Source organism: Leucoraja erinacea, chromosome 33 (genome assembly GCF_028641065.1).
Source record: "Leucoraja erinacea ecotype New England chromosome 33, Leri_hhj_1, whole genome shotgun sequence".
Taxonomy (NCBI): Eukaryota; Metazoa; Chordata; class Chondrichthyes; order Rajiformes; family Rajidae; genus Leucoraja; species Leucoraja erinaceus.
This window is the reverse complement of record NC_073409.1, coordinates 12,347,643-12,373,145: the sequence shown is the minus strand read 5'-3', so window position 1 is coordinate 12,373,145 and position 25,503 is coordinate 12,347,643. Positions and strand designations below refer to the sequence as shown.

Here is a 25,503-nt window from a genome sequence, read left to right as displayed (position 1 = left end):
AGAAGTTCGATACCTCGCACTGTTACACTGAATGTACTGAGCAAAAATCCCACCCATTGAATTCTATGGATATGCTGATGAATGCATAAAGTAATCAAAATTCATGTTATTTATTGTCATTGTGTTATTTGCATAACCATCAGACACATCCAGGTCTTGTCAGCCTAATTACTCACAGATTCTGCTCACTGCTTGCATCTGACCTCCAGAAATAGAAATAGATGAAGCAATAACCATGGTGATCTTTAGCTGTCAGCTCAGAATAAGAACACATCGAAGTCAAGCGAAATGGAGCATATCCTAGATTTCCAATTTATTAAAAAGGAAAATAAAATGAGATTGAACATGGAAACTGTTTGCCATTGATTAGCGTTCATTATATTTGGCTTTCATAGTCATGGTAACGTTAGCAAGTTCAATTCCACCTCCACAACCACATAATAAACAAATGCACCTTTACCTTTCACTCAGTCTCAGCCAGTATCTGACAACTGACAAACCACAGCAACAACAATAACTTGCAATTGTGTAGAACATTTGGTGCAATGCAACATTCCACACATGTCACCCAAATGTCATAAGCAACCTTACGATAAGTAAAATAGGACTTAAAGGGTCGCTCTTAAAGAAGCAATAGATGGAATCATAGGATTATTAAGGCACAAAAGGTGACCATGCAACCCACAAAATCCATGTTGACCACGTGCAAGGGTTATCATCACAGAAAAAGGCCCTTCAGCACATCTCACATGCTGACCGAGATTCCTCATCTAAGCTAGTCCCGTACATCCCCATTTGACTCAAATCCCTCTAAACCTTTCCAATCCATGTCCTGTCCAAATGTCTTTTAAATGTTGTTATTGTACCTGCCTTAACTATTTTGTCTGGCAGCTCCATATTCCCACTACACTATGTGTGAAAACATTGTCTGTCAGGTTCTTTCCACTCTCATCTGAAACCTATGCCATCGAGCTTTTGATTCGCCAACTCTGATTCGCCAACAATCCAATTTAGCCAGGGTTAACATATGGGGGTGGAAAAGAAAAGCAAATGGCAGAATCTTCAATTAATATCAAGGAGAGGGAGGTTATGTGCAAAAGTCTACAATTGCTGGAGTGTAAAAAGTTTGCAAAATTTTGAGGACTTGTAAAGTTAGAAGAGGTCAAAGAGAAGGAAGTGATTTGAACACAAGGCTGGGAGGTTTAGAATTGCGATGTCACAAAATGAGTCCTAAGCACATGATATGAGATGTTAGGTGAGAAGATTTTTTTGAGAGTTAAAAGTGGGTCAGACATCCTGTTGCTGATTACTTTTCTGTTTAACTCTCTCCAATGTCAGATGCAGCAATTTTTCTCTCAAATTTTACTTTAGACAGAATTGATCGCAATGGTGCGCTTTCATACATGATACACCTGTGGAGCTGGGTGCATAGTGCCACGGTGGTTCAGCACACTCAATTTTATAGTAGGATTATGCTCACGATATCAGCAGACAGGATTATGTTACTTGTTGGATTGCTAGTTAAATGACTCGTAGATAAAATGGTAGCTACTAGATGTGACGCAAATAGCAAAGACCTAGTCATGATCCAGCATTTATTTGAACATTATTTTAACATCTGCACTCAGTGAGACTTCTGGGAGGCAAAATATCTAAAACAGGAAGGAGCATTCACACACTGAGCATCCTGCTCTGCATCATTGATTGCTCTGTGCACTTCTCCAAAGATTCCCATTCAACCCTTCTTTCTCTCCCACTGGGCCTCACTATAACTATTTGCTAACCATAAAGTGATAGCGTGAAATTTGTAATCACAATGGGATGAACCCGAAACCAGCATTTTGATTTCCACTGTGAACTGTGTAGCATTTAATTAAAGCTTTGAAGGGACAGCATGAAACATAACAACACTTCCAGCAGTGACCTGATTGGTTCTAAGAGCTGGCAATAAGGTCATAATGTCTTAAGTGATAGGAGCAGAATTATGCCATTCAGCCGATCAAGTCTACTCCGCCATTCAATCATGGCTAATCTATCCCTCCAACCCAACCCCGTTCTCCTGCCTTCTCCCCATAACCCTTGACACCCGCACTAATCACTCTATCTCTGCTCTATAAATATCCATTGACATGGTTTTGCACAGTCTTATGTGGCAAAGAATTCCATAGATTCACCACCATTTGGCTAAAGAAATTCCTCCTCATCTCCTTCCTAAAGGAATGTCCTTTAATTCTGAGTATGACTTCTAGTCCTAGATTCTCTCACTAGTGGAAACATCCTAAGTTATGTAAATTATGTCAAAATTAAGTCTGGATGAAGGGTCTCGATTCAAAACATTAACTGGCCATTTCCCTCCACAGATGCTGCCTGACCCACTGAATTCTTCTAGTGGTTCTCTTTCCTTTGCTACCGATTCCAGTATCTGCAGTCTCTTGTACTGTAACAACATTCATTATCCCAGGAATCTTCTCTTATGCACTGCTGTGCCTGAATAAATAATGACTATCAATACCACTTGCTCGTATTCATAAGCTATATTATTAACTGAAGCTTTAATCATCTAAATGAAGCAACAACTAAAAAACAATCTCAATATCAGCTAATACAGGCTAGGAGTGAGTGTAAAATGTAACTGAATCCAATCCAGCCCACAGTGTGTGAAACAGGTAACAGACTGTAATCTATGTAGATTCATAACTCTCATTAATTAGCAGCTCCATGTCCATTCCAACATCTGTCACCTAGTGCCTTATTAGAAGTTTGACCAACAACTGCAATTCAAATACAACGACAGAAGCTTTTATAGGCACTTAGGGCCCTAGCTCAGGTACCAGGGTCAGGGTTGGAACATGCTTCATTAGCATGGGGAAAATGTAATTGTACTGGGAAAGCATTTGAACATTAATACTGCCTATATTATATGACAAAAGTCCTTGGAGTGACAATACTCAATAAAAAGGTGAGGCACCAGTAACTGTTTCGAGGAACATTGGGGCATAGATTGATAACATTTTCAGTGGTTTGTGGTTCAGTGTGACAGTGTAACACCTACATCCCTGTTCCTTCAGGATGTAGGGAGAAAGAGGGGATTAAGAATCCTTCAGACTGTTTTACAGGGAGCGGATGGTAGAGAGAACAAGCCCTGAAACCCCACTATTATAAAACATGAATAGTGACATCAGATAGCTGGACACGCCGGACCGTGGAGCCACTCACTAAACTGAGCAGGAAAACACGTCAAATGTTGCAAATTTCATATTATAAGAAATCTGGGCGGATTCCAGCTTGGGTTATAATAGCCCGCAGTAATGCTTTGGAGGCCAGTGACGACTGCAGTGTTGGTGAACTGCAGACTTTTTCTGAGGACATGATTGTCACATTGGAGAAGGTGAGGGTGTGATGGTATAATGGTTAACCATGGAATTACATGGAGATATTGCAATGTAGGGATTCCATTGATCATGGACCTGACCAAGAGCTCCACAGTAATGATTCCTAGCTGTATATATTTGTTGACCGAATACATTCCGATACGAGTTTACAACTTTGATACTAGTACTGCGATAAAGGGGGACAGGCTGAGTACTTTTCTCTAGAAAAGAACATTGAGGATGATCTGATACAATCTTTTAAATATGAAAAGTATTTTAATCGGCTGGATGAGAGATGTTGCCACGTATGATAAACCACAATGGGGTCGTTATTGTAAGACAGTGACTAATAAATCCCACAAGGCTTTCAGGAACAACTTATTTACCCAGAGCCTGGGGAAAATATGAGACTGATTCCCACAGGGAAAGACTGAGATGAATTGATAGTTACCCCAGAAAACCTAAGAAATGGAATAATGCTTTGCCAATGAAAGGAGGACCAGTGCAGGAATGTGGACTGTGGATAACTAGAGCCTATGCCTGTATCCATGTAAGGCTCTGGCATTCAGTGTTTGATTTTTAATAAGATGCTAAGTAAGGTTGGTGTGTGTATTGTTTGAGCTTGAAGGCTGCAGAATTTTGGTGAAAAGGGAGATTGTAGATGGTATTGCACCAATGGCAATGGGTACACCAACTGTGCCTCAAGGAGGACCTTGTTCAGCACAACCTTCCTTCAACCCACCTTGGCCTTCCGTCCACCCACCATTCTTGCTTCCAAATGCTGCCCTTTCTTCCACCCACCATATCCTTCCTTCCAAAAGCTGTGTCCTTCCTCAGTGTGCACTGCAACATCTGCTTCTTCTCACTACATTCTCCCCTCACAGTATTTATCTATCCATCTTCTTTTCAAGCAGCATATTCTACATCTCAATATACTGTAGGAAACCTTTCTCTTCAGATCTCCTCTGGTTCTGTCACCAATAACCCAAAATCTATACATACCAGTTACATGTCATCCTGGAAACAATGTCTCCCCCTCTACTCTATGAAAGCTATATACTGTACCTCCAAAGTGTTTCTTAAATGTTCCCGTGAAGAGCTTCTCAGCCTGTTGAGAATAATAGCTACAAGGACTCCTCCACTTCCCAATACTTGAGTATCAGCTTGATTTAAGCTTCATGGTGTCTGTAACAGACTTCAAAATGTAGATGAGCCTCTCCAAGAAAAATTATCAATATTGTTCACAAGACTTTTTGAGATACTATACACCGTACAGAATTAACATCCCTATATTTGAACTTTAGGTAAGTGACAACTGAACAGCAAAACATATTCAATGAGTCTATAAATATATTTATATTTACAGTGAGTCACAGAGTGAGATTTAGACTAGCACTGCAACAAACATTAAAAGGATCTATTTTGGGATTTTTAACCGCCAGTGAATAAGAGACAGGCTCAATCCATGCCCCAAACAGATTATATTGGTTGATATTCTACATAATTCACAATTGAAGGATAACATTCAAAGGATAGATGTATGGTTAATGTATGAATTACATGCGGGATCCATTGTAATCTGATAGAACATATAACACAGTATATATAGCACAGAAACAGACCCTTCGGCCCACCATGGCTGTGTTAATCATAATGCCAGTCCAAATTAATCCCATCTGCATGTACACGGTCTGAATAGCTCAATTTCATGACTGTTCATGTATTTGTCTAAATGTCTCTTAAAAATTACTATTGAAACTGCTTCCCCTATCCCACCTGGCAGTGCGCTTCAGGAACCCATCCCTCCCTGTGTGAAAGACGTGCCTTGCAAATCTCCGTTAAACTTTCCCCCTATCACTTTAAACCTATGCCCACTAGTTTTTGACTACACCTAGGAAAAAGACTAATTATCTTCCATATCTATGCCTCTCATAATTTTAGTTTATTGTCACGTTTAGTAAAGTACAGTGAAAAGCTTTTTTGTTGCATGCTCTCCAGTCAAAGGAAAGACCATACAATGACCACAATCAAGCCATCCATTGTGTACATTTATTGGATAAAGTGAATGATGTTTAGTGCACGATACAGTTCAGGAAAGTCAGATTAAAGATTAAAGATCCAATGAGTAGATGGCCGGTCAGGACCACTCTTTAGTTGGTGATAGAATGGTTCAGTTACCTGATAACAGCTGGGAAGAAATTGCCACTGAATCAGGAGGAATATTTCTATCCCCTCAGCCTTTCAGCATCCAATCCTCCAAAAAAAACAACCCAAGTTTGTCTAGCTTTCCTCACCCTCATCAACTCAATCTACGCTCATGCTGCCTTTGAATGCAGACCACTCATACTCAGGTCATTCTTCTCCCCTCTCCTGTCAGGCAGAAGATACAAAAACATGAATGCACGTACCAACAGATTTATGTTTTAAAGCTTCTTATTCAGTGTTACCAGAATCTTGAAAGAACCTCTCATATGCTAAGCATGGATTTCCCTTCTTCCAATTTACCTTGTTGTTGCCCTTGCACTGTTTTATAATCTGTACGTTCCCTGCAGCTGTAACACTACATTCTGAACTCTGTTTATTTTTTCTTATGCACGACCCATTGTACTCATGTGGTATGATTTGCCTGGATAGCACGCAAAACAGTGTTTTTCACAATACATCAGTACACATGAAATAATAAACCAGTAGTAATCATAGCTAATACACTCTAAACAAGGCAACAAAGTAATACATGCTAATCCAGGCAACATCCTTGTGAACCTCTTCTGCACCTTCTCTAAAATCTCCACATCGTTCCTGTAGTGTGGTGACCAAAACTGCAAACACTACTACAAATATTCCCCAACCAAAGTTTTACACAGCTGCTGGACAGCATGGCCTCCCAACTTTGATACTCAATGCACCAATCAATGCAGGTAAACATGCCATGCACCTCCTTTACAATATGAGAGAACTTTATTTATCCCAGGAGGCAAATTGGTTTGCCAACAGTCATAAAACACAACAAGATACATGAAACATGAAATTAAAATGACGAGTGCAAAGTCCAGGATTGGGGATGTGCAAAGATTGAGGAGGGGGAAGGGGAGTCAGTCTACCCCATGACAAAAAGTTGCACAGTTTGATGGCCACAGGGATAAAGGATCTCCTGTGGCATTCTGTGCTGCATCTTCGTGGAACAAGTCTGTTGCTGAAGGTGCTTCTCAGATTGACCAGTGTGTCATGGAGGGTGTGAGCTGTATTGTCCAAGATGCTCTGCAGTTTGAGCATCCTCCCTTCCAAGACCATCTCCAGTGAATCCAACTCCACCCCTGCAGTGGTTTGGGTGGGAAGGGACGAATTGACCAAGGAGTTACGGAGGGAGCGGTCTCTGCGGAAAGCCGAAAAGAGAGGAGATGGGATGATCTTCCCAATTCATCCCTTCCCACCCAAACCACCCCCTCCCCCGGTACTTTTCCTTGCAACCTCAAGAAATGCTACACTTGTCGCTTTATCTCCCCCCCCCATCCAAGGACCCAAGCAGTCTTTCCAGGTGAGGCAGAGGTTCACCTGCACCTCCTCCAACCTCATCTATTGTATCCACTACTCTAGGTGTCAGCCGCTCTACATCGGTGAGACCAAGTGTAGGCTTGGCAATCGCTTCGGGCCAACACCTCCGCTCGGTTCGCACTAACCAACCTGATCTCCCAGTGGCCCAGCACTTCAACTCCCCCTCCCATTCCGAATCCGACCTTTCTGTCCTGGGCCTCCTCCATGACCAGAGTGAGTCCTACTGCAGAGTCCTACTGCAGGAGGAGCAGCGCCTCATATTTCACTTGGGCAGTTTACACCCCAGCAGTATGAACATTGACCTCCAATTTCAGGTAGTCCTTGCATTCTCCCTCCTTCCACTCCCCTTCCCAGCTCTTCCACAGCCTACTGTCTCTGCCTCTTCCTTTCTTCTTCTCACCCCCACACCTCCACATCACTCTGAAGAAGGGTCTCGACCCGAAATCTATTCCTTCGCTCCATAGACACTGCCTCACCCGCTGAGTTTCTCCACCATTTTTGTCTACCTTCAATTTTTTCCAGCATCTGCAGTTCTTTCTTAAACGCTACTCATTCCTGGGATCCTTCTTGTAAACCTCCTCTGGACCCTCTCCAGAGCCAGCACATCCTTCCTCAGAAATGATGCCCAAAATTGCTCACAATATTCCAAAAGCGGCCTTACCTGCGTCTTATCGAGCCTCAGCATGACATCCCTGTTTTTTGTATGCATGCCCTCTTGAAATAAATGCTAGCATTGAGTTTACTTTCTTCACTACTGATTTGACTTGCAGTTTAACTTTTTGGGAATCCTGCACCAGCACTACCAATTTCCCTGTGCGTTTCCGATTTCTGGATTCTCGCCCCTTTTTAAAAATAGTCTACGCCTTTATTCCTACAACCAAAATACATGGCTCCACACTTTGCTACACTATATTCCATCTGCCACTTCTCTGTCCGCTCACCCAACCTGTCCAAGTCCTTCTGCAGAGTCCCTGCTTTCTATACACTATATGCCCTGCCACCTATTTTCGTATTGTCCGCAAAAAATTGCCACAAAGCCTTCAATCCCCTCATCCAAATCATTAATATACAAAGTGAAGAGTCGACCCTTGCGGAACTCCACTAGTCACTGGCAGCCAACATTATTGCCACTCTTTGTCTTCTGCCATCCAGCCAACCTGCTATCCATGCTAGTATCTGCCCTTTGATACCGTGGGCTCTCATCTTCCTAAGCAGCCTAACTGTGCGGCACCTTATCAAAGGCTTTCTGAAAATCTGAGTAAACAACGTCTACTGACACTCCTTTGTCTGTCGTGCTATTTACTTCTTCAAAGAATTCCAGCAAATTTGTCCAGCAATGCTGACCTCGGCCTATTCCGTAACCTCATCCTTTATAATGGCCTCTAATGGACTAAAATCTTACCAACCACTGAACTCATACTTATTGGCCTATAGTTCCACTATTCTGCTTTGCTCCCTTCTTGTGCAGCTGGGTGACTCTTCTCTGGACTGTAAGCAGTCGGGGTGGACAGAGAAATGCCCTAAAGGCAACGAGTGTACATTCCCTCCCAGCCGATCCGTAGAGTGTTTCAGAGACTCTCATAACACGGTCGCAGACGAAAGAACATCAAATGGGACAATAATCACCCAGGATACTTTGTCTGATCTTCGTCAAGTTGTGATTCGGAGACCTTTTCAACGGATCTTAATAAGAGAATGGCTGACATCTGCGTAAGGTCCATTTGTAATACCCTACCAGTGTCATCAGATGAACTGAGCCGAGAATTTGCCTCAATGTGACTGCACACCATAGGCGGGAAGATTAAACATCCACCGCCCGGCCAACCTCGCCTCTTGCCCCCTTCATGTCAAAACCACCTGCTGACCATCCTGAGCGGCCCAGTGTCCCATGAGTGGGATAAAAGTGCAGACCTCTCCCGGACCATTCCTTCTTTGAAAAGCAAGCAATTCCCAGGCAAATTATGTTTAACTGTTCAAAAGTTCTTATCTTAATGACCTGAATACAGCCCCTCCCTCCAGCAGACACTTCGTGACTGATTACGTTTGACAAGGAGGTGATATTTCCACAGAAGAGTAATTTTTAGAAGATGTTAAGAACAGAGGGGCAAAAATACTTTCTACACCGGTTACGTGCTTATTTTGGGGATGACGTTCATGACGCGCACGCTATCGTACTTCTTCTGACAAATGAAAGAAACGGATATTTATAAACCCTATCTCTCCATCTGAGCTCACCCTAAACACAGCACAAGCCAAAACAACGCTGTCCAGACCCGCGAGGGGCAACACCACCGGCAGGTCTCACCTGCAAGATTCCACTCATCACCTCCCGTTTCAACATGTAAATAAAATCCTCTACCTGCCGGAGCTACGATCGCAACCCTGCACACATTGCTTTCCTCTCCTCTCCCCTCCCCGTGCTGCCGCAGTCGGGAAATACATCGACTTCTTGATGTTTTATTTTTGGATTAAATAGCAACATTGAACAAGGCTCTCAGCGATTTCAACAGGCAGAGAGAGACACCATGGTCTGTTCAACGCCTCAGCGATGTCGAGCTCCGTCCCAACGCGTAAGTCTGCTTATTTCCCACCCTTTAAAACATCATTTTAAAAACATGGAATAGAGAGGCAATTTTAAGGGCTATTAAATGAAATCTCTATCGACGATTTAAGAATGATAATCTGTTACGATCTCTGTGTGAGCAGCCTAGATAGCTAAATGTAATTTTTTTAAATATGTATTTAGTTTTCCAGTTAGCAGTCCCCGCTCCCCCTCCCTTAGCTCTGTCCCCCGGGGGGAGATATTGCGGAGTTCGGCAACAGCAAAGCATTTTGGTGTAGGCGTGCTTTTAACTCTGTCTAGTCCGAGAGAGTTGCTTTTCTCGCCGAGGGTTACACTTTCAAATGTCTTCAGGGGTACGACCGGGTGTCCGCGACATTTACCAATTGATACTTCTTTGGCGGGATTTTCCCTCCGATCAAGAGACCTGCAGTTTACTGACCCGGGTTGAAGCAACAACGAGTCATTCAAATGGGGGCTCGGGAAACAGCCTGGAGAACGGATCGCTGGAAATATTGGACTTCTGTACCATTCTTGTCGATTCCCTCCCCCGGCTCCTGAACACGCCCTTTCTTTACCCGCGAATGCCCACGGGATGATTGCCCCCTCGGCATTGCCCCAGTGGGTCTAGGGAATCAGAGACGAGAACCCTTGTCACTGGTTCAAAACCCCTGCCGCTCGCACAAGGCTGGAGGATTGACGTTGCGCTATCTGGTTCCCACACTGAAAGGCAACAGGAGTGAGCGCCTGCACAATAATTAGAGCGAGCACATTAGCGAATGGTAAACAGGCTGCCCGCAGCACAATGCGGGTAGTACACGAGGCGTCCCCCAGCACAGGAAGGCAGGGTAGAGATACCAAGGGGATTTGGAAGGAGGAAACTGCAGGATTGAGGTAGGGGTAGTGAGAGGCTGCATGGAGCCCAATAAATAGAAATAGACAGTGCAGGATATTCTCAGCGGGTCAGACAGCATCTGCGGAGAGAGATGCAGAGTTAAAGTTTCAAGGGTTCTATGTGAGCGGCAAGATGTTGGAGAGGGGTGAGCAGGGACGGAAGAAGGGTAATTCTAGACCCAGAGCCTAGTGAATGAAAGGGATAGTGGTATTGTTGTGAAATCAGCACCGTGGACAGCGACCATTCCCTAACGACTTATCAACAGCCACAGTTAGTTTTTGGTTGGTCTCTGGTATGCGTATCCTCTGTTTCCCCGCCTGTCCGTTTATATTTCTTCGACGTCTCTGTCTGTCTGTCTCCATCTACCTCGATATCTGTCGGTCCCCACCACAAGATATTCGGTTCCTCTTGTCTTTGCTTTTCACATCCTCACAGTCAAAGCCTCGGTATCTGATGCCCGACACACCCTTCTCAATATCAGGCTGTTAGGGTAAAGATAGTGACTTTCCTTTTTGTTTGGTTTGCATGTTCATTTTGTAATTCTGAATATCCAATTCAAATCAGTGCTAATGTTCTGAATTTAATTAACTAATTTCCATTCCCTATATTTTCCTGTATAAATTAATTAGTTTTTAGCTCCGGTGGGTTATTATAATGTTAAAATTTATATTTAATTACAATTAAATACTTTAATTGAAATAAAGTGCAGAATGGACCAGAACATTATTAAGAAAATGAAGAACATTTTCGTCAATTAATGCCTATCGCAGGATTGGCATTTTACAGGCGACCTTTTCCTTTCACCGATTGGTGTTTCACAGAGTGAGGGCTCAGGAGATGGTGACCAAGCGGGAGAAGGGACGGGAGATAGCTGTGCTAAACCAAAGAGGATTTGGCGATACAACCACTCTGGGATGAAAGATTCCAGCTCTAAGGTTAGTCTGGAGAAGCTGTTGTTGTTCCCCCATCTGCAGACAAGTTGAGAGGAGACCTGACAGAGGTGCGCCATATCATGATTCTTTTACATGGGACGAATGCAGAAAATTTGTTCCCAGTGTCAACTGGTTCAAAGAGCAGGAGACACGAATTTAAAGAGACGGCGGGATTCATTTGGGAGCAGTGAGCGGTTCTGGTCTGGAACTCGCTGCCTGTATGGGCGGTGTAAAACAGGCACCGATGGCCTTCAAAAGTCAATTATTTAGGAAATATGTTGAGGGAAAACGGATAATTTATGGAAAAGTAAATTTCAAGGCTCCATGAAAAAATTGGGTAACGGGTAAAGACTGGGTGGCTTGGTGTTATCCTTTGATCATTTAACAGGTCTGTGGTTCCACTAAGCAGAGTTAAAGAAATGGCGAGGCAGAAAGATTATAAATGAGAACAAGGATTCTGAAATTCACGGAGCCAGTAAACAAGTAAAACTGTCACAACTGGTTCATTCAAACCTAACAACATTAATTCCAATTCGATTGGAGAGGTTAAAATTAAGATTGATTATTATGCATTTTGACATTTACTGCGCCTGGATTGATTTGCCTAGCGTACTAGACTATTTCCAACAACATTGTTATACTATACTATACATTGTGCCCCTCTAAAGGGTATGGTCCAATACAGTGCAATATTCTAACATTAGCAGTGATTCTGGAACCACTGATGCTGCAGCATCCTTCCACCACTTCAACCTGTGTGAAAGGAAGTTTCGAGCCTCGATTGGTCAAATCAGCCATCTCCGTACTCATCGCAACATTGTAGACTAGATGTCACGGTCTCACTTGAGAATGAGTTACGGACAACAACATCAGCAACGGCGGCAACATCCTAAGGGCAAACGCGTGTGCATTTCCCTAATCTTGCTGCTCACATGAACTGCTGCGCCATCTACTGTCCAAAACATGGAAAGTAGCTTCATCCAAACCATTGGGACTTGACTGATATTCTGTTGCTTTATACCCGATTGCATCCACTTGAACGTGATCACAGTTTTAATATAATTAGGCTGCACTGAAATGCGATGATGCTTACCCTACCGCTGAAGAAAATAGTATTTTACTTAACCGTGGCTATCAACTCTATTTAATGAGTGTCAGCACAGGTCAGGATTAACCAGTACAGACAGTTCCAATTGGGCAGAAACAATAAAGGGAGCCGGCTGCAGACATACCACTCCAAGAAGAAATGTACAAGCACAATTACTAATTAATTTTCTTGTGTCCTCAGTTTGAATCTTTCAAAAAATAAGTATGTAAATCTCGTCATTCATCTGTCAAGGTCAGCACAGTAGTGTAGGATTGAAAACAAGCCGGGTTCAATCCTGACCTCCTGTGCTGTCCGTGTGAAGTTTGCATGTTCTCCCTGTGACCATGTCAGTTTCCTTTCAGCGCTCCATTTTCCTCCCATATCCCAAAGACATTCTGGCACTCATAAATTAACCCTGAATATAGGTAAATGGCAAACCATCAAATTGTGTGTGTGTGTGTGTGTGTGTGTGTGTGTGTGTGTGTGGGGGGGGGGGGGGGGGGGGGGGGGGGGGGGTAGATGAGAAAGAGAGCAAATTGCAAGATTGCAGGGAAATAGGGAGGAAGAATGGTACTGCTGGAATTGCTGCATGGACCTGATGGCTGCATCACCTCCTTCTGTGTTGTAGTAAGTATTTCTTGTCATTATGCAAGGAAAACAATGGAATTTCTATGACAATAACTTCCATTTATATTGTGCCTTTAATTGGTTAATTGACCAGTCATCTCACAAGGTTATTATCAAAGGAAAAAACGTCACCAGGCTCTCTCAGGAGATATTAGCACAAGTGGGTTTGAGACAGTCTGAGTGATAGATTAAAATAAATGTGTAAAACGAGAGGCAGAGAGATTGAGGGGAGGAATTCCAGAGCTCCAGGTGCAAGTAGCTAAAGGGTTGGCTGCCACCGGAGGATGGGTTAAATTTGGGATTATCAAGAGGAGAGTGGAGAAGTCCTGAGGATTGAACACCTGGAGGAGAATATAGACAATGGAAAGATTTTAAATCATAGATGACAGTTTTTGAGTCATGAAGTTGCTTAACTGGGATGATGAATGGTTACCCTTGAGAATGAGTTCAAAGACTTGCGACCACCTGAGATAAAATAATTCACTTTATCTTTAACTCAAATAATGACTTTCTATTTTTAAAGTCCTAGTTATCGTTTCTCTCTTCACACCACCCTGTCCTGATTCGTCAACATCTAATGTTGCTGTCATATCCCCTTCACATTTCTAAACTCCTGTAGATACAAGCATGGCTTGTCTGACCATTCCTTATAAGACAGTCATCTGAGAAAATAGACAAGGCATCCATTTAAGCTCTCCCTAATCACTGTACTAGAGTATCAGCCAACGGTATATAAATAGCAATGAAACTGCGTAAGAACAGGAGTGGAAGTGGCCTCGTTCCCTCGTGCTACTCTTCTACTTAGTAAGATCATTAGTAGATCTGGTCTTTGTTTCCTGCCTGATCCCTCGACCCTAATCCAGGATCCCTGTAATATCTATAATTTGTAACTCTAATCTTTGTAACTCTACACAGATAAATGATAGGACATTATATACAATGTGTGTGCATCGAAGACAGTATTAGAACTTTAGATATATTATTGATTGTTGCCTTTTATTGTTTAACCCAGATGTTCAAGTCCATCAGGCTTCCAAAGGATATACAATAAGATCTCTTATCATGGATGATGCCACTGAACTACGGACCGATGGGAATTCCCTCCTAAAGGCTGTGTGGTTGGGGAGGTTGAGATTAACCAGACTTTTATTAGAAGGTGGAGCATACATTAATGAAAGCAATGAAAGGGGAGAGACAGCTCTAATGGTGGCTTGTATGACCAGGCATGTAGATCAGCAGAGTGTGAGCAAAGCCAAGATGATCAAATATCTGCTAGAAAATCAGGCAGACCCAAACATTCAAGATAAGTCTGGTAAAACAGCATTAATGTATGCCTGTATTGAGAGGGCTGGAGAAGAAGCTGTATCCTTGCTGCTGACCAATGGAGCTGATCCAAGCCTGGAGGATCATTCTGGTGCATCAGCGTTGGTTTATGCCATCAACACAGATGACAAAGAGGTCCTTAAATGTCTGCTGAATGCCTGCAAAGCTAAAGGGAAAGAAGTCATAATAATAACTACTGATAAATCTCCTTCTGGTACAAAAACAACCAAGCAGTATCTAAATGTTCCACCATCACCAGAGTTGGAAGAGAGACATATGCCTCTGTGTATGTCCCCATCCGATATTGAGCTCAAGACTTCTTTGACTCCATCACCTACCAGTGAGCAGGAAGATGAAAAATCATTTAACTTCCAGGTAATCTCACATCAAACTGGAAGTTACACTAGCAAACCACACAATGATCTTGGCTCTCCAACTAGAAAAGCCAATCCAAAACGAATTGGGACACGACTACCACAGTTAAAGAGGCTTCAGTCAGAGCCCTGGGGTTTGATTGCTCCATCTGTTCTTGCAGCATCTGCTTACCAGGAGGAGAGCAAAAGGGTTAGTCCAGATGATGAGATCATGCAAGGAATCAATGGGTTGACTCTGCCCAAACGGACAACTTTGTCCAGGACCAACAGCATAGAAAGTAAAGATCCATCTACGTTCCCATTTGTAGGTGACTCAACTTCTAGAACTCCATCCACATCAGCACCAGTTTCCCGAAAACAGTCCTATGAGAAGAACCAAGCTCAACATCAGCCTTTAGCTAGAAGAAGCACGTTGCCCTCTGAGCAAGATAGCGTCAGCAGCTTTGCTTCAACTGGCCAAGTGAGCTTGCGAGACACTGTTCACCGCAGAAGATTGGGCAATGACCATTATGATTCAGACTCCCAACTTTATTCAGATTCAGTCACCACTCCTTTTGATCCAATAAAAATTACTTTTGAAAGAAAGAAACATAACACCTCTCCCTTGACCTTGTTGAATAGCTCTCGTGAATCATTAGATAGCATCTCCAGCACATCACCTAATTCTGTTCGTCGCAGACCCCCAGGTCTCCTTGAAAGGAGAGGCTCTGGAACATTACTTCTAGATCACATCTCTCACACAAGGCCAGGACATCTGCCTCCACTGAATGTCAATCCCAATCCACCCATCCCTGACATTGGCTGCAACAGCAAACCTTCATCCCCTCTGACCATGTGCTTGAAGTCTGTCGTTCCCATGGCACCATCTTCACCAAAGCGAAATGACATGAAAGCCAAGAGGAAGCTGGTGAGAAGACATTCTATGCAGGTGGAACAAATGAAGCAGTTGTCGGATTTTGAGGAGCTGAACACTTAGCAACACATTGATCTTATCTTCATTTTATGGATCTTTTGGATAAGTAAGACTAATTCCAGTTTAACAAGTACAATGTTTTTCTTTAAAGTGATTCAATACATCGAATTGGGCTGGCTGGGTCACCTTGATTATATGTGATGGATACAAACCAATCAAATCTTGTTCCGAATAAGGATGAAATTCAAATGTATCGGGGTCATGAAATTAACAATAAGGGCTTCTCATATATACCATATGTGACATTCTATTATATTGATTACAGAAGACACTGGTCATTTCCCATTAAGCACCTCATTGTCTTTTGGTGCTGCAGTTGACACAATAATCATATTAGTTATCATCTGAAAACGAGTGTCAGTCTCCTGTTACAAACCACATGGGATATTTATTAATAGTCCGCTAGCACTTCCATTCTTTTGCCTGACCTTTACTTCAATTGACTATGGGGTCACCAGACATTCCTTCCATCGATTGCAAGGGCACTGGTCTCTCACTCAATGTAAAAATAAACTGTAGGAGCTTCTACTTATATCCACAAAGCATGAGTATAACAAGGGAAACCTTGTTGGCAGGGAGGGGGGAGTTTATAAAGGACAATAAAAAAATGGTAGAGAAAGTTAACAAATACTTTGTGTCTTCCTTGAAGATAGTTACAAACACATCTCCTAAAGAACCAAGGGTCCCATGCACATAAGCAAATAAAAAATAGATATGAATGAAGAAATGATTCCAGAGAAGTTAGTAAACTTTAAAATTAAAATAAAAGTAAGGACCTGCTCATCCACCACAAAGGTTTGAAAATGATGACTGAAGAGACAATATAAACTTTGCTTATCATCTTTCAAGATCTGACAAACTCTGTAATGATTCCTGCAGAATATAGTAGTAAATGTGATCCCCTTTCTTTAAGAAATGAATGAGAGAAAATAAGGGATTAATGATCTGTCAACCTGATGTCAGCAGTAGAAAATCTATAATTAAGGATACGAGGAGGGGGGGAGGGGGAAGAAGAAAGCTAGAAGAGGTGAGAGGCAAAACAAAGTGGCAGGCTATAGATGGACACAGGTGAGGGGGGATTTTGATAGGCAGATGATTGGAACAAGGGCCAGAGATAAATGCATGGGGTGTGCAACAGGGTTGGAGTTGTGAATAGCAGAGCTAGATGCAGGAAACTAGCAGAAGGGGAGGGGAGAGGTGGGGGGGGTTATGTTAGAATCTAGGTGGGGCACAGGGAAGGAGCAAATGAGAGGGGAGAAAACAAGGGGAGACTGTGGGAGGGGGAGCCTTTTAATGAGAGGTTACCTAAAACTGGAGAATCCAATGTTCATACCGTTGGGTTGTAAGCTACTTAAGTGTAATATGAGGTGCTGTTCATCCAGTTTACATGTGGTCCCCCTCTGGCAATGGAGGAGGCCCTGAGTAAGATGGTCAGTATGGGAATGTGGAGAGGAGTTGAAATGGTTAGCAACCAGGAAATCCAATAGGCCAGGTCAATCTCCATTTGGTATTTTGAGACAGATTGGGTACTGCAGCGATTGGTGCTCAGATCCCAACAATAGTATTCACAATTTATATCACCTATTTAGCTATAGGGTCCAAATGTAATATTTCTATTTTTGCTTATGACAAAGGAGGGAATAGGAATATTGATAAAGAAAATGACATGAGGCAGAAACTGTTCATTTAACAGATCCCAAGCATGAGGGACTAAATGGCATACTTCTCCTACCTATGGTCTATCAACTGCTGGGGCTCTGGGCTCACTCCATGTTCTGTCCATTGACTGTAGAGGCTGCTGGTTTCGATGACTTTCCCCTCCATCAGATGTAGAGGTGTTGTACCTTACATCTCCCACCATCAATTAGAGGAGGCACTGGTCACATACTCAAACTTTTTTCCACTTACTAAAGAGTGTGCTGGTGTTGCAATAAACAATAGGTGCAGGAGTAGGCCATTTGGCCCTTCGAGCCAGCACCGCCATTCAATATGAGCATGGCTGATCATCCATAATCAGTACCCCATTCCTGCCTTCTCGCCATATCCCCTGACTCCGCTATCTTTAAGAGCTCTATCTAACTCTCTCTTGAAAGCACTAGACATTTCCTACTATCAACTGCATGGTCCCACATGTGGTGTTCTCTACTATCAACTACAGGTGGTACTGAACTCTCACCCAACCTCTTTCTATTGACTGCAGGAGTCACCCAGCCAACATTCCCTATAATTTTCATTCCCTATAATGAACTGCATTGTAATGATTTCACTCAACATTCCATTCTTCCAACTGCAGCAAGTGCACCAGATATTCACTACCATCAACTGCAAAAAAGCAATGGGGGTCACACTCAGAATTCCTTCCCATAAACTATACGGGATGCCCGATTACGGAATGTCCGATTTACAGAAATCCAACTTTTCGCAAATTCTCCCATAAACATTTCAAGAATATTTAGAATAGGAAAGTTGGTTAGAAAAATGAAAATAACTACAGGAGTTATAGAATAATGATAATTCAAAATACAACCAGTCTTCAAAAAATGTTTACATGTAACCTTCCTGCAGTAATCAGGGACCATTGTCTGTTAAGAATGCAGGTGCCAGTTCATGGCAGGAGGCAATTTAAGAGATGTGGTTTGGAAACTGACAATGCGATCTCTTTTATTCATCTTGTAAAATACTTTATCAAACAATGTGACATCCATTTACAGTTTAAGGCCACTGAAACTAGCCACTAGTCACGTGACATTCTGATTCTGTACCATTGTAACTATGCAGGGTATGGCAATAAATAAATGTTCATGATAATCAACATTATTGAAATTGTTCATTTCGGACATGGAAAAAACGGTTTATGAACAATTCTCAGGAACAAAACCTTTACAATAACCTGGGGACTGTTCTCCTTTGGAGCATTGGTCTCCAAGCCAAGGCCACCCTAGGTATCCCTAGGTTAAAGATTATCTCACATACAAATCCTAGGGTATCCCGAGGTTAAAGATGATCTCACATACAAATCCCACTCGCTACAAATGCTCCAAAACATTTTTAAAGCAGTTTTCAAGATTGCTTTGCTGCATTCATTCATATATATATATTTCCTTAATTTAATTATAGATAGTGTTAGGATGAATAGTCAATGAAATTAAAGAATAATAGCACGTGTCTGTAGATACAATTTGGGCTATTATGAAAAAATAGATATGTGGGATAATTGACATTCAGACAGTTCCCAGGAACTGTCATTACCCAGGGACTGTCTACATTGAAAACTACATAGAACCAGAGTTCTGGAGACACCATAAAGATTTCCTAACACTATGCACTGATTTCAAACCTTAGAGATTCCCAATTTTCCTACTGACTCGGAAATAATTACTTGTCAAATGACAGCAGATGGGAAAATAATTTTTAACAAGTAGACCTCAACTTATTGTAACATTAATGTCATCACTATCAGAGTGCCATATTTTCCCATTGAAATCTGTCCAAACGCCTGTTCCATATTGACATAGCTGCATTGTTTTGGTTACGAAATGATGTCAAACCCTCCCAGCCCTTCCAGTCCTGTGCTTATGAAAATTTCATTATGATGGAAGTAGAATTGGCTTTCTTTTTTTAAGGCAATTTATTTGTGGGTTAATCCTTATTGTGAATCAGTATTTCCTTAATTATGATATATCTTGAAATATCATGTTTATATTAGTAATCTAACATCCTATGTTGTAGAGTTCAAATACCATGTTTTTTTTCTTCCACGCCAGATTTAGATATTATTCTGCATCTAGGGGTCCAAATAAAACCTGCTTTCACTTCCAAAGCTGTATTATATTAAAAGAAGAGGAAATTACAGAAAATATGTTCTGAGCTTTGGTGTATCTTGCATGACTGGTAAAACGCAGTCACTGTGGTGTATTTAGCAGATGCAAAGAATGTATATGTATATATAATTTCCGGTATCAGAAAGGCATGGTTAATCACAGGCTTCACAAGCTACTATTTTGGCAAGAATTATTATCTGCTATCTGATTACACACTGTGTTTGCTAGCTTCTTATCTGCTTCTGCTGATATTTTTTTTGATAATGCCTCACCTTGATAGTTGTTACTACCTGTGATCCTGGGCCTGTCCCAGTTAGGCGATTTTTTAGACGACTGCCAGCAACTAGGACAATGGAATTCACAGGTCAGCACCGGCGACAACCTACATCACCTGGCAACAACCTACGTTAATCTGGCGACAACCTACGACAGCACCTACAACAACCTTTGAGTGCCCAGATTGTCACCACTGTCGGCGAACATTTTTTAACATGTTGAAAAATCGCCTAAGTGGGACAGACCCATTAGGACAGATGAAATATTGTAATGCACATATGTAGGTTGGAGAATGCAGGCACATGTTAACATTTTTTTTCTGCCAATGATTTCCCTGAATGCTTATGGCAAATACATTCATTAATTTCTTGTAAAAATGACCAGGTTTCTACGAATATACAAAATAAGAGGAGGATTAGGCTACCTGACTCTCGTCTGCTGAATCAATTACCAAGATCATGACCGATCTGATTGTATTCTCAACTCTGCTTTCCCATTTCCCTGAGATAACATTTCACATCCAATCCCAGACCTAATAAAGAAATGATCTACCTCTGGCTTAAAAATATTAGGAATCTGCTTCCTTAAAGGGAAGCAGTCTCTTCAGATCCATGCTTGTTGAAAGTCCTCAGAATATTTTATGTTTCAATCAAGTCCCCTGTCACTTTTTTAAACTCCTGAGAATATGATCTGGACTGTTCAACATTTCCTTGTCAGAAATGTTGAACCCACATTCCAGTTATCAGCCTAGTAAACCTCTGAACTGCATCCAAATGCATTAACATCCTTCCTTACCAAAGGAGAACAATATTGTGTGCAGCACTCCAAATAGGGTTACAACAATACATACACATTGAAGTATACCCTCCCTATTTTATATTTAATTCCCCTTAGCATGTCTGCATTCTCGATTTTTGAGAGCTCAGGGCATTCCAAAGACCTTTGTAGCCAATGAAGTTCTTCTGAAATATAATCATGGCTATAAGTGAAGGAAACAGGTCAGCCACTTTGCACAGAGCACACACCCTTGAAGAACAATATTGTATTTCAGTAACTTTGTCTGAGAGATAATATTGGCTCAGGAAGAGAGGAGTACACCCTTACCTTCTTCAAAATTGTGCCATCCATCTGACAGGCCTTTTCTGAAAAATGTATCTAGGCAAAGGTGAAGTAGAAAACAGCTATTCTCCTGTGGATATAAAATGCTGGAACAACTCAGTGGGTCAGGCAGTAACACTAGAGAAAATGGATGGGTGACACTTTGGGTTGAAACGTCACCTATCCATTTTTTTCAGAGATACCATCTGACCTGCTGGGTTATTTCAGCACTTTATGTCTATCTTTGATGTTAACCAGAATCTGGAGTTAACCAACCAATTCCTTTTTATTATATTCTCCATTGGACCTATGTATCACTGTAGACAGCACATACAACAATAAAAATCAACCCCGTATCAAGGATGGTAAATTTGATTATATGTAATAGTTTCAGCACATCATCTTGTTCATAGATATCTTACCAACACTTCCACTGAATTCTACCCTCTTTTGCACATGTAGGCACTGAAATCTAATACAATAAATCCTGCTGTTTAATAATAACAAGGCTAATGTGCATTACTGGAGGTAGGAAGTTCATCAACTTTAAGTCAGTGGGCTTAAGGAAAAGTTAGCATTTTGATTTGTTCTATCAAGCCAATTACTCTGTTAAAAATTGTAAAATCTCAAGCTTATTAAAAATGAAAAGTTCAAGCAAATATTATTTACACTAGGAGCATAATTATACGATATAACCTAGGTTGTATTAGTATGTTTCTTTCAAAGTATTATTTGCAAGAAAATTTAAATTCGGCTCTGTTTAATGAGAAAATATATGTACAAGTAAATACTTCTTTGTCTACCAAGGTTGGCACAAAATGCTGGAGTAACTCAGCGGGTCAGGCAGCATTTTTGCAGAAAAGGAATAGGTGAAATTTCAGGTTGGAACACTTCTTCAGACATCTTCACACCCAGTCTGAAGAATGGTTCTGACCTGAAACGTCACCTATTCCACTGCTGCAGAGATGCTGCCCGACCCGCTGAGTTACTACAGCATTTTGTGCCTATCTTTGGTATAAACCAGTGTCTACAGTTCCTTCCTACACCCTTTATCTACCTATGATTTGATTCAGTTAGATGACTGAAATAATAATCTTACTTGGCAGTTTGCAGTTTCAAAATACATCAACATGTATGGATTTTTCTATTTAAACCACCTTAAATTCTTGTCTGTGGCAAGATTCCCACAAATCCAGACACATTCTGATGTTAAATTTGCAAGGGGAATTTGAGAAAGGACAAGCTTTTTGGAAAAGCCAATTTTCCTACAGCTCTAATTGTGTCTGTTGTCCTGTTTGCCATTATGTAAATAATGTGATATGTATTTGCTTAGTTTGTACATTTAATATCTATAAATAAGCCTGCACCAACAAGATGAATGTCATTTGGAGGGTCCCTGCAAGGTTTGCAACCAGTCTGAGCAGCAACCTTCCACCATCACCCTCTGCTTTCTTCCATGTAGCCAATATTCTATCCATTCAGCTTTCTCCTTAGATCCATGCGATCTAACCTTCCAGAGCGACCTTCCATGCGGAACCTTGTCGAATGCTTTGCTGAAGTCTATATGAAGTCCATCTGCCCTCATCAACCTTTTTGGTCTTGTCTTCAAAAAAGTCAATCAGATTTGTGAGACATGATCTCCCATGTACAAAACCATGCTGACTATCCCTAATCAGTCCTTGCCCATTTACAGTAAATGCCTGTATATCCTATCCCTCAGAATACTCTCTAGTAACTTTCCAACTACAGATGTTAAGCGCGCTGGCCTATAGTTCCCAGCATTTTCCCTGGAGAACCTTCTTGAACAGAGGCACAACATTTGCCACCCTCCAATCTTTCAGCACATCTCCTGTATTTAAAGAGTGCAAGGGTTAACTACCAAAGCAGACTAAAGTACAACATCGATTTAAGGGATATTGAAAAGTACAACCTTACTGATGAAAGTCAATTCAAGAAAGTCAAACTATAGCTAGGCCCACTCAATTTCAATTTGGGGGTGGGGGAGGGGGTGGGTATGTTGGGAGGGTAGAGAGTTGCAAATCTTGTGTGGAATAACTAAGTTTAGCCCTTATTTGTGTTCGAATATAAATAAAATGGCATTTTGTAATCTGCCAATATCCTCAAGCTTGAATGGTTCTGATGCTAACAAGAAAAGATTTATTATGGGTACAAGATGATTTAATGCTTGAGGTGTTTGGAGTTATTATTATGCCTGTTGGTGGACAGGAAGCAATATTTTTGAACACATATATTACTCTACAGACTGAAACTGACTGAAATCAACAGGAGTACATGTTATTTTATAATGATATTAAATATGTCAACGTTTTTGTTTCATTTAGGGATTTTAAGAGATCTATGTATTAGTGATCTTTTAGTGAGCATCTAATCAGTAATTCAATAATTTAAAAAAAACATTTATTTTATTTCTTTAACTCTCAGTTAATTTACAGCTTTATCTTGCAACAAAGTAGATTCAGAGGGAATCTGAAAATGGCTGAAGAACCAGGCACAGACATATCACTGTTTGACTAACAGCATCACCACCAAGAGACCCTCATAACTATGGTTATGTTTTCAAAGTCTCCAGGAAAAAAACAATCTGTCATGAATGTCCGACACCCTGCCTGCTCTCCAAAAATGACTAATTTGCAGAGTGGAGCCTTCATTCCAAAACTAGCTTCTGGGGTTCAAGAGGCTGCAGATGCTGGAATCTGCTTAACATTTCTGGTAGATGATTCCCTTGCATCCACAAATGCAACTTGACTAACTGAGTTCATCCAGCAGTTCTTTTTCCGTTTGTTTAAGAATGTAATGCTGGGGTTTTTTCAGGGGCGGATGAGGCCACATTTGGAATATTATGAGCAGTTTTGAGCCCCATATATGAGGCAGGATATGCTGACTTTGGAGAGTGTCCAGAGGAAGTTTATGAGAAAGGATCCAGAGGATGATTGGGTTAACGTATGTGGAGCGTTTGAAGCCCTGGGCCTCTATTCAATGGAGTTTAGAAGGATGAGGGGCAAATCTCATTGAAACCTACCTGAAAATAAAAGGCCTATTAGTGGATGTGGAAAGGACGGTTCCAGTAATTGGAGAGTCTAGAAGCAGAGGACACATCTTCAGAATAAAAAGATGTTCCTTTAAAATGGAGACAAGGAGGAATTTCTTTAGCCATAGAGTGGAATTGCCACAGACATTGGAGGCCAAGACATTGGGTATTTCTAAGGCAGAGATTGATAGATTCTTGATTAGGAAAGGCGTTAAAGGTTAAGGGGAGAAGGTAGAAGAATGAGTTTGAGACGGAAAAATCGATCAGCCATGATTGAATGGACTGAATGACCTAGTTCTGATCCTGGTTTGATGGTCTTATGGCTTAAGACTAACAGTTGTTGCATTATCACTGACCAGGGAAGCCTTTGCACCAGCCAATGCTGATGTATTAAATACGATTTACAGCATCTTTTTCCCCCTGACTACTGCATGTCATTGGCATTGGGGACTTTAAAATGGTTTGTAAAGACTCACCAGGTAGATTAATATTCACAAATTCAGTCAGACCCAATTCATAGAAACATAGAAAATAGGTGCAGGAGTAGGCCATTCGGCCATTCGAGCCTGCACCGCCATTCAACATGATCATGGCTGATCATCCAACTCAGTATGCTGTACCTGCCTTCTCTCCATACCCCCTGATCCCTTTAGCCACAAGGGCCACACTACCAAGCAGAATTTGTTCTTTTAAAATAACCAAATTCTGATTAGTTTCTTGTGGAATTACATAGAAGGAGTCAAAAGTTAGTTAAATCACTGGATAAAAAACAAGACACATTTGCTTGTCCTGAGTTCACTGCTTCAGGACAAATGCGAAGTGACTCACAAAAAGCTGGAATTAGTTCAACATGAAACTGTGATTCACTAGGTTGGAATTGGGCCAGATGTTAATTCATGGAGAGATTTTTGGACCACCGGGCATTCGCAGGTTATTGGGGCTGGGCAGGAAATTGAAGATGAGACTAATGAACATATCCACTATGACCTTACCAAATGGCAGAGTGGGCATTAGGTAATATGGTCTATTCCTGCTTCGCTCTCTTATCTTCTTAGATTATATAATATTCCAATCCATAGTAAATAAGAGCTACTACAAAGAAATAAGGAAACAATGATTGCCTGCAGAATGCTGAGTTTACAAATCTCAACGTTATAGCAGTAAAAATGATGCAGCTGTTCTCAAAGGGATGTGTCTATGTAAGCAAACAAGGTCATGCCACATTACAAGGTGGGGTCATACTTTGTTCCTATATTCTTAACAGCCTCTATGGCAAGGTAAGAGTTTCAGATGGAAATTATGGGTATTTGTGAATATGGAACCATATTTTATGCACATTATTCATTATATTCTTACAGTTACTGTACATTTGGTGAATCCTCAAGGTATACCAAGTAGCATATTCTTGCACTCCAGAACAGGCTTGTTTCAATAAGGCAACATGGTACTTAGTGTTAAACTTCAGAACTGCAACAAACTGAAAGAATTTCATCACTTTAATATTTTTCACAACTTTCAGAAATTTTAAAGCATTGTTACACCAAATGAGGTACTTACAAAGCATA

General features: G+C 41.4%; 1 protein-coding gene across 1 annotated transcript; it reads left to right on the top strand.

Moving 5' to 3' along the window:
• Positions 1-9,166: 9,166 nt before the first annotated feature.
• On the top strand, positions 9,167-16,870 carry ankrd34c (ankyrin repeat domain 34C). Its single transcript, XM_055661360.1, has 2 exons — positions 9,167-9,493; positions 14,037-16,870. Exons 1-2 carry the CDS (start codon positions 9,472-9,474, stop codon positions 15,695-15,697), a joined length of 1,683 nt encoding a protein of 560 aa, XP_055517335.1. The 5' UTR covers positions 9,167-9,471; the 3' UTR covers positions 15,698-16,870.
• Positions 16,871-25,503: the final 8,633 nt, after the last annotated feature.